Source organism: Osmia bicornis, chromosome 4 (assembly GCF_907164935.1).
Source record: "Osmia bicornis bicornis chromosome 4, iOsmBic2.1, whole genome shotgun sequence".
Classification (NCBI taxonomy): Eukaryota; Metazoa; Arthropoda; class Insecta; order Hymenoptera; family Megachilidae; genus Osmia; species Osmia bicornis.
This window is the reverse complement of record NC_060219.1, coordinates 11863890-11873466: the sequence shown is the minus strand read 5'-3', so window position 1 is coordinate 11873466 and position 9577 is coordinate 11863890. Positions and strand designations below refer to the sequence as shown.

The following is a 9577-nucleotide window of genomic DNA, read 5'->3' as shown; positions in this document are numbered from 1 at the left end:
ATGTTATATTGCGATTTATTTCGTTGTTATTCTGTTTTATTTCGATGAAACAATCGAATCTGGATAATCTTGATGTTGCTAATGAGAAAACTAGAATTTTACTGAGAAATGGAAAAAGAGCAAAACTTATCTGAAGGAAAAAATATTGAAATAACAATAGACACCATTCAAAATGTTGTAAGTGTTAGATTAATATAATTATTGTAATTGCAAAAATTAATGATGAATTTTCTAAATAATACAGATAAAGAAGACGAATGTGTCAGTATCATTTATAGTGGAGCATAATGGTACCATCCTAGGAAACAGTGGACCTACGTTCATTTCAGCAAATTGCGAGGATGTGGTTTATGGGGTTGATTTCGTCGTTTCTTTGCCAGTTTCTACAAAAGACAAACAGAATCTTAATTCAATTGTGTCTACTCCAGTATTGAGTAACAGCTTATTTTTTTACTTATTCACATAGTTGTATAATTTTTATAATCTATACCTATAATATTATTTGCAGTAAAAGCTATGCAAAATGTGGACAGTGAACATGATGAGAAGTCCATTGGTTCAGAGAAAGGCACTAAAAAAAAGTCGGTGTTCACCTCAAAATCTATATCCACTGGTGGATCAGCAATGTTAGGAATTTGTAATTTTGATTTACTACCAATAATATTAGGTAATTAATTAATTTTAACAATTTCTTTTATTATACATATTTTTCCTAATTTTTCTTCATTTATTGTTATACAGGAGAGAAATGTTATACAGAGAAGCTGTTACTAGAAACCCCGAAATTTTTCATGGATGAAGCATTAGTTTCTTGGCAGAATCTTCCACTTCTGACTGTGACTGCTTCACAGAACAACGTTCCATTTTTTCAGCCAGAGGAAAGTGTGAATTTTTTAAACATTACCGTTGAAAGTATATACAATCTCCCGCAAACATTCACGGAGAATTTACAGTATAAAGTGGGTACAATAGCGTACATAGATAACGAGATTCCTGAGAACATCATATTCGAAAATGGATTATGGACAAAGTTTCATGATGTCGAGAGGACAAAACGATGGAATAGCTTAAGATTTTTGGAAAATCGAGCTCAACTGTCGAAATACAAACTAGATTGCGACTTTATGGGAGTTAAGAACGAATTTAAAAAATGGTTTAATCTGACGGTACGGGTAAACATAATGTTAAACGTTACTTGTTTGTAATTAATATTTTTGTTTTTATTTCAGGATAAGATATACGAGGATCTACCACGAATAGAATGGAATTCTTTAGAGCGATTTATCACATGGACAGCGGGAACTGAAGCTATGAAAAATCATATTATAAAGTAAAGAAACATTTCCAAAGGACTCTTACAAAATGCTAATACAACTTAATGTTAATTTATAGGTACAGATATTGGCCTTTTCAAATCATGATCACTGAAAAGGGTGTTCCATCTAAATTATCAACGTTACTGTATCAATGTTACATTGATTTATCGGAACTCCTTTTCTCAGGAAGTAAATTTTACCACTCGACAGAAAATATCTATAAATCTTTATCACAGAAGAAATTATATTTTCACAGGGAAAAGTTGCCGAGTCGTAGGGCAATTATATTCCTACAATCCGATGGATATATCCGAAAAGGTAGGACTTGAGAAGAATATTTTCGATTTGGAGAAAGGACCAAAGGAATCGAAAGAAAGAGAGAAAAAAAGCAAAGCGTCAAAGGTGATTGATGATTAATCACAGTTTTGAAGCAAATATATTGTATTTGAACGTGTTAAATTTAGCATTCACCCTCGGAAACGGCGGAAACAGTGTTCGAACCAAGCGTGGAATTAATTTCAGAAAATGCTGAACCAACAGTAATAGTGATTGAAGTTGAACTTTATAAACCTTTATTTGTTTCCAATGTCATAGAAGATTTTCAAAGGTTACATATATAGTTAAACTATATATTTATATGCAGTTTGTAAAGAAGAGTGATCCATTACAGGATATATGACATGATTTCCAAACCGGAAAAGAGGACGCGTTATGTATACACTAGCGAGCTAGCAGAGAAACAATTCATGAATTGCATCCAAAAATTGACTGAATATATAACCGAGTGTTATCGAGTACGATGATCCAAATAACGTTATACTGAAATTATGAATGTCTAATTTGATGGTTTCTTTTCTTTAAGCTAGGATTTTCGTGAAGAAAACGAGCAAAGCGAGGAAAGCAAAGAAAAATATTGCTTTGATCCCAGAGAAGTAATACATTATAAAACCAAGATAATTTAATTATTGTAGTTTCATTTTGAATGAAATTTTAGGACGAATTAGCGTGTTTCACTCAACACCTTTATAAAACTGGACAATATTTGGCTATACGTAACACCTTAAGGTCAAAGGTTCCCCTATTGCTGGATCAAAAATTTAATATGCCTAGAAACTTCGTGGATTCCAATGAAACTCAAGTACTTCATTTCTTGTTCATACTAAAAGCTGCAACCCTTATATTGATTTAATTCGTTTACAGAATTTTATCGCGTCGATATACTCCTATCTGGTGGAGCAAATGCACATAGCGTTGAATAAAATTGTGGAAAACCGATTCACGGAAGACTTGGATCGCTCTGTAGATTCAAAGCTAATGTATTTTTATGCTGAAGAGGCTTATGAACTTGGAGAACTTGACAGAGCTAGATATTATTACACAACGGTGAACTTTATCAACCCTTTGAATTTCACTATTATACTGAAAAATATTTTCACAGGTAATAGCGTCGAATAAATCTGATCCTCACTCATGGACAAAATATTCAATGTTTTTAAAAAAAATTGGTGACGTAGAACGTGCTAAAGAATGTTGTTTAGAAGCAATTTCATTAGATAGACATCATCCTATCGGGTAAGCGAGGCAGATCTAATTCTTTTTCTAAACATAAATTCTGATAAATTTTATATAAAAATCGCAGATTGTTAATGTACGCGTTGCTGTTGTTTGAAAATAGAGAATACAAAGAAGCAGAAACTTTTCTAAGAGCTCTCACTAACTTTTACCCACGATTTTTTGAATGCTGGGCTAGTTTGTACATTTTTTATATACGAACTGAATATTATCCAGGTAAGAAGACTCTTGGATGATGATGATCGATGATCATTCTTGTATAATGTTCCACCCTAGGAATAGATCTAACACTTCGGATAGCAGAGAAATGTATTAAAGACAAGACTAAGCAAATAATACTTGATCAGGAATCACTTTCATGGACCATGGTTCATTGTCCTCAGGATAATGTGTGCATATTGATAGCAACATTTTTATTAAAACTTCATTTTTGTGAGGTAAAACATTTTTAAAACAATGTTAAATTAACAGCTAAGACTTTAATAGCTTTCCTTATTTATAGCTATGAAAATATTAATTTTCAAATACATAGTTTTGTATATTTTGATGGTCTTCAGTTTGCAGGAATTGCATTAGCACAGGCAATGTCAAATTCCAATCAATCAACTAGTGTTTTATACTACATAGCAGTGGAACATTATTTATCTGGTAGATTTGAAGATGCATTGTCCCATTTAAAGGAAGCTGAATGCAATTATGGAATAGTGCGTATCTTTATGTTACTAGTTTTTTAGCTTTATTAATTCTTTACATTTGTTTATTTAGGATTTTTCAATCAGTAGCTTGATGGGTCATTGTTACCTAAAACTGGGTGACGACGAAAAAGCTGTAGAATATTATGACTTTGCTTGTATGTTATTTGACAGACCTAGGATGGCTCATTTAGTGGAAATCAGGTAACATCGTTTCATGATACTTGTGACTTAGTCTACGTGTTTTCCTATGCGTAAAAATATTTTTACTTGTATCGTTTTCTAATTCTATTAGACTAGGATATCATCATTATAATGTCAATGAATTTGACCGTGCTAAAAGATTATTTCTAAATACATGTAAAACCTCACCAACTTTGCATACTTGGCTAGGGGTCGGTATGAGTTGTTACGAGGTAAAAAAATATTTCTTCTTTTATAAGATCTATAGGATCATATGTGGTAGTCTTGTAATTACATCTGTTTTAGCTTGGCCATTTTGAAGAAGCGGAAGTGGCTCTGATGGAAGCCAATATAATTGATAATTGTAATGCGGACACATGGGGTTATTTATGCTTATTAAATATGACACTTGAAAGGTACGACGAGTTTTCTCAATGTTACGCAGAAATGATCAAGGTATATTTTCCTTCGACTTATCAAATCCAATAAAAAAAATTAAAATAGGAGTGTTTACTTCAAATGTTCAGTGGTAGTAAATAACAAGAAGACGAAGTTTTACTAACAATTTTTATTTATTTTATTTTTTTTTTGTATATATTAGAACAATCTTAAAAATAAAAAACTGTGGCTGAGAATAACAAACTTGATGAAGGCTTTGGATTATACACCACCAGATTTAGCGACAGGAACCAATGATTTTATCACCAGTCAAAATGAAGAAGAATCTCAGGAACAATTTGAACAGTAATGGCACTTAATTGAAGATAAATGAAGACAATTTAAAAAGGCAAATAGTACTCAATTATTGCTTCTTCTTCGCTAAATATATAGCGGTGCAATTTTCATATTTCAGCCAATAATTAGCAAGTGAATAACAATATATTATATAATTAAAAAAAGAAACGTGCAATAAATAATCTTTCAGTAAAAAAAAAGAAAATGCGTGCATGCACGCACATGTATAAGTATATGCATGTATGCGTACGAGTGTTTTGGCATGATTAGATTTTGACAACTTCAGTTGCAACATAGTATTATCTCTTTACTAAAATTAAATAAATGTGTATATATATCGTACCATTTAGAATACTGCAAGCGACTGCGGTCTTTCTAAGCCAACAGTCCTCGAGTTATTGTAATATAAATTTTTTTTTTACATGCATATATTAATCTCTGATAATAATTGCTCGTTACAGCCAATTATAAAAATATTATTCAAGTGCAATATCTGAACAGATGTTAGTACTCTATTCTCATAGAATTTTACACAAAATATTAGAAACATGAATCGTGGACTCGTAGACTTCTAAATGTGTAAAAGTACTATGCTAATTAATTGCAACATGCTAATCCTTTGCGGTCTTTTGATTCTTTTGGAAAAAAAAAAAACATAATATTGTCTCTATTAAAGTGACATTGCATAGTACATTACTTCCAATGTATGTAAACATAAAATATACATACTTAAAGCAACGTTGGTTTATAACATGATAAAATTAAAACCACAAAGGATTCATCAAATAACATCAACGATTGTGCGCAGTTAGTATCTTAACTTAGTTAATTATTTTAAAGCGTATTGCTTTAGAAATATCTGTTGAAGTTTAAGATAATATATCTGATTCTCGATAACGTAAACGAATTAAATATATTCATCTATGTTTTTCAAAAACTACGTTAAAATCATGATAAAGTCAAAAATAACAATCTTGTATAGAATAATTAAAACAACATCTCTGATTTTCAGTATCTTCATTAAATTAATGATATACTGAAATAATAAAAAGAAGTTAGCATTAGAAATATATTTCTAATGTTAAAAAGAATAACATTCGTTAAATATATTATCAAGAATCGACACTATTTTTATAGTGACATTTTATAATTCCCCCGCATCTTCTACTTTCCCATTAATTATTTCTTCACTTTTTTCCTTTTCTTCCTCTGTTGAATTTATACTGATATTCATATTACTAATAGTATCCTCTGGATTTGTCTCACTGCAATTTACATCCTTCAAAATTTGATCGGACGATTCATTATTTTCATTTGTTTTTTCTTCTTGATGCTGTACTACTTCATTGTTGCATGCTAATTGATCATTAACTTCTATCACAGATTGAGTGTTAGTTTCCAATAGAGATACAGAATTATCTGTTGCTACTTCCACAGTTTGCTGTGTAGTAACTTGGTTTTCAGTATCCTTGCAATCGGCATGTACAAATTGTTTGACAACTTGTTCCAATGATTGCTGATCATCTTTAGGTGAAAAAACTTCTTGTGATTTAACGGTATCGTTGGAGACTTCATTATTTTCATTTAAACCAAGTACCTCTTTAAACTGAGCATTATTTGTTTCGGAAGATGTATCATTATTTTCTGGTAAATTATTTGCAATTTTTTCTGAATTCATCCTTTCATTATCAGAACCATTTTTGTTGATACTCCTGCTATCGTTATTTTCTTGTACATCTTCTGTTAAATGATTCGTAACTTCTTCTGAACTCTTCTTTTCATTATTAAAATCAGTTTTGTTCACATTACTATCCTTATTTTCTGGTAAATCTTTTGTTGAAGTATTTGCAACTTCTTCTAAATCCTTGTTTTCATTATCAGACTCAATTAGTTTTATACTATCTTTATCAACATGTTCATGCAGAGAAGTTTCTTCTGATTCTTTTTTCAATATTATGTCATTTATAGTTTTGTTTTCAATATTTATTTCACTAGTCTCTGCAGTAGATATTTTTGTGTGATCAGCTTCAGTTAACTGTACCGATTCAGAGTTTTCTGTTTGAACATCATGTTCAACATCATGTTCAACATCGTGTTCAACATTTGTCTCATCAGTAGTTAAACTTTCCTGCGCTACTGATTTTTGCGAAACATTCACGTTTGAAGACTCGGATTTTATTATTTTTGTATTTCCTCTCATAGGTTTTGGTGATTTAGCAACATATGATTTCTGCTGATCCTTTTGCGAATAAGATCTAAATTCAGCTTCGTGATATTTATGGAAATTGGTATCATTGTCTTCTTTTCTTCCCTCCTTTCTTTGATAGTGCAGAGGTCTTGAATCGCTCTTTCTTTGCGAATGAGACCTATTTATGTTAGAAAACTTTTGATTATTATTAAAGAAAGTCCCTTTCGATTTGTCTTCGAACGATTTTTGCCGGAAGAAGGATTCATTTTCAGTCATAGGTGTATCAATGTCCGAATGACTGTATGTAACACGGGTTCTTTGACGTGGTCCAACCCTGCCTGTTCCAGCTATGCTTGGAGAATTCACTAAGAAGCGCAATAAATAAATTAAAATACAATGAAATTATACTATGAACAATAGTAATAAAAGTATACATAATTGTAATACCTTTAATACTCATAACTGGTCCTTTTGCTGCACTGCTTTGATTTACTGTAACCTTAATACTCTTATCAGTTGCAATAACAGTTCTTTCTTCAGAAGTTAGAGATTCAGCAACTTTTGCTGATGCAGATACATTGTTTCTGTGTTGATTATAGGTGGGATGAGCCCGATTGTCACGATTACCATGAACATTTTTAGCCGAACCGCGGTAAGGACGAGGGTTTCCGCTTTGATTGTAATTGACGTGTTCATTATCTGTAACAAACATATTCTAGTAAAATGGTATGTTTCTAAAATAAAGAGATAAAATAACAAGGAAACGTACTATTGTCATATCTCCTGCCAGAATCTTTATATTTTTTCTTGATACGAGAGAATGTAGGGAATGTTGTATTCTCCAGTCTGTCTGAATAGTATTGCGTAGGTGCATGCTCTCTATTCGGATCTCTCTCAAACTCGTCATTTCTACTATGCGATATGAACTAAGATAAATCATTTTCCATTAATAAATATCTATTATGTTAATGTCATTAAATTATAATCAGAATTCTTATAAAAATATGCTAATACTTTATCATTATCCCATTCTCTGAGCCAGTTGCCTTCTGCAGTTCTTTGTCTACTTATACGATCTTCGTCAATTCGATTCCTTTCTGCTCTCCAAGCATCATATCCTGACTGAGATTCATCTTTATAGTTTCCTTTATTTATTTTATTATCCTATATAAAATTAGAATTCTTAATACTTGATAAAAAAAAATGTATATTTATAAAAACAATATTTTTTCATACTTTCTCCACATTCTCTCTTCCACCAATTTTTTTCCTGAAACTGCCTCTTGATCCTTTATTAGTTGATCTACTTCCAACAGTTTCTTTTGCATATTCCATAGGTTCTTCTCGCTCAGAATCTGCTAAAAAGTTGTATTTAGGATCTGGTGGTGGTCCTTCACCCTAAAAAAATATTTGATTTTTAAATTTCACATTATAAACAAGTTTATTATAACATTTCAAAACATACTTGAGCAAAAGAATGTATTTTCCTTCCTTCACCAGAATGAGACTGTGGTATGTATTCGTGTCTTTCTTTGGTTGATTTCTGTTTGGTTTTTGGTGAAATTGTAAATTCTGGTGGTTCTTTCCTTTCTGGCCAATCTGTTGACGGTACCATTTGTACTAAAGCATTTTGTTTTGCTGCATTTTTTTTATCTTCTTCTACTTCCTACCAAGGAAAATTATTTACAAAATAAACTTAAAAAAATTAGATAAATTTACAAATAAGAAAAATTAATGCCACAAAAATACTTGAGATTCTACATATTTTTTGAATTTTATTGCATTATCATACATACCTCGTGTCTTCTTTTAATTTCTTCATTCAGTTGCCGAATTTTATTAATTTTTTCTGTAAGTGCACTGGCTGCCATCTAAAATTTTATAAAATAGAAATTAACTTAATTATAATATAAATTTATAATAGATTAACGATCGTAAGTTGAACGGCATTTAAAGTAGATTATTTCGTTCCATAAACAACTTCATTTCCGAATTCTTAAGTAATACGATTCTACCATATGTAATTTATTATGCTAAAATATTCATTCAGCAGAAAATACTACTCATGATATATAAAAATTAAAAACCAATTCATGAATGATCAATCAGAATCAATTTGAACACTTTCAAAGTAAAAAGTATATCATTTGAGTACAAAAATGTACTTTTTTTTTAGAAATCAGTGTGTCTATATTTAGATATACGAATATACATATATGTATACTCATTGCTTTATATAAATCAAAAAATGTAATGCAATCAAAAGTATGTTGCTGTATCAATTCGACATACAATGAAACCATTCATCTAAAAATAGGTTACAGAAATATATAATGAGTTTTTTAAAATGCAGTTATTTCTATAAATCAGTTATTCAGCCTAAAGTAGATATTAACAAAGTACAACATACGATTGAAAGTAGACACAGACACTGTCGAGGGAAAGAAATTAGAGCATCAAGGTAAAGTGTTACGTTGTTTAATTAAACTTTAGTCACATATGTCACTACTATTCAGCGCTATGCACCCTTGTTTTTTCAGAGCAGAGACACATTGGTACCATACAACAGTTGCGGATGTTCTCGTTGTGAATAAGAAAATTACTGTAGTTCAGTGGTTTTCATTGTACAATTTATATGTTCAGAAATTCAGAGTTACCTATTAATAAATTTACAAGATAGAAACGTATACTTAGTTATTTAATAATTAAGCATAATACATATATGTATAGAGGAATATCTGAAATAATGCTTTAACATTTTAAGTCTTTTTGTACAATATTATTCTAATTATATTAGACAATAAAATTAGTTAGATTATTAATAATTAATTGATTTCATAAAATTTTAATCATTCTCTATATAAAATACCGTTTTCAACATGTTTGGTATT

The 9577-nt window shown here is 30.5% G+C and overlaps 2 protein-coding genes across 2 annotated transcripts; one reads left to right on the top strand and one right to left on the bottom strand.

The window, feature by feature from the left end:
* Positions 1-82: 82 nt before the first annotated feature.
* Positions 83-5136, top strand: LOC114879572 (cilia- and flagella-associated protein 70-like). Its single transcript, XM_029194603.2, has 20 exons — positions 83-177; positions 245-434; positions 509-667; positions 742-1166; positions 1230-1330; positions 1393-1505; positions 1573-1718; positions 1781-1923; positions 1987-2110; positions 2183-2248; positions 2311-2454; positions 2517-2699; positions 2755-2888; positions 2956-3104; positions 3165-3325; positions 3446-3592; positions 3654-3784; positions 3876-3996; positions 4070-4219; positions 4365-5136. Exons 1-20 carry the CDS (start codon positions 109-111, stop codon positions 4509-4511), a joined length of 3003 nt encoding a protein of 1000 aa, XP_029050436.2. The 5' UTR covers positions 83-108; the 3' UTR covers positions 4512-5136.
* Positions 5137-5227: 91 nt separating this feature from the next.
* Positions 5228-9273, bottom strand: LOC114879569 (myb-like protein P). The gene is made up of 8 exons (XM_029194598.2): positions 9097-9273; positions 8483-8557; positions 8152-8352; positions 7923-8084; positions 7701-7850; positions 7456-7612; positions 7134-7385; positions 5228-7051 (listed from the first exon to the last, which is right to left on the bottom strand). The coding sequence occupies exons 2-8, from the start codon at positions 8555-8557 to the stop codon at positions 5643-5645; spliced, it is 2406 nt and encodes an 801-aa protein (XP_029050431.1). The 5' UTR covers positions 9097-9273; the 3' UTR covers positions 5228-5642.
* Positions 9274-9577: the final 304 nt, after the last annotated feature.

What these genes read in the sequence shown, in the direction of transcription:
- LOC114879572 (XM_029194603.2), top strand. Translation starts at nt 109, where the DNA reads ATGGAAAAAGAGCAAAACTTATCTGAAGGAAAAAATATTGAAATAACA. An exon ending in AAAAAAGCAAAGCGTCAAAG is followed by an intron (nt 1,719 to 1,780) that starts GTGATTGATGAT and finishes TGTTAAATTTAG; the next exon opens with CATTCACCCTCGGAAACGGC. An exon ending in ATTGCTTTGATCCCAGAGAA is followed by an intron (nt 2,249 to 2,310) that starts GTAATACATTAT and finishes ATGAAATTTTAG; the next exon opens with GACGAATTAGCGTGTTTCAC.
- LOC114879569 (XM_029194598.2), bottom strand. Translation starts at nt 8,557, where the DNA reads ATGGCAGCCAGTGCACTTACAGAAAAAATTAATAAAATTCGGCAACTG. An exon ending in AAATTAAAAGAAGACACGAG is followed by an intron (nt 8,353 to 8,482) that starts GTATGTATGATA and finishes TTTCCTTGGTAG; the next exon opens with GAAGTAGAAGAAGATAAAAA. An exon ending in GAAGAGAGAATGTGGAGAAA is followed by an intron (nt 7,851 to 7,922) that starts GTATGAAAAAAT and finishes AATTTTATATAG; the next exon opens with GATAATAAAATAAATAAAGG.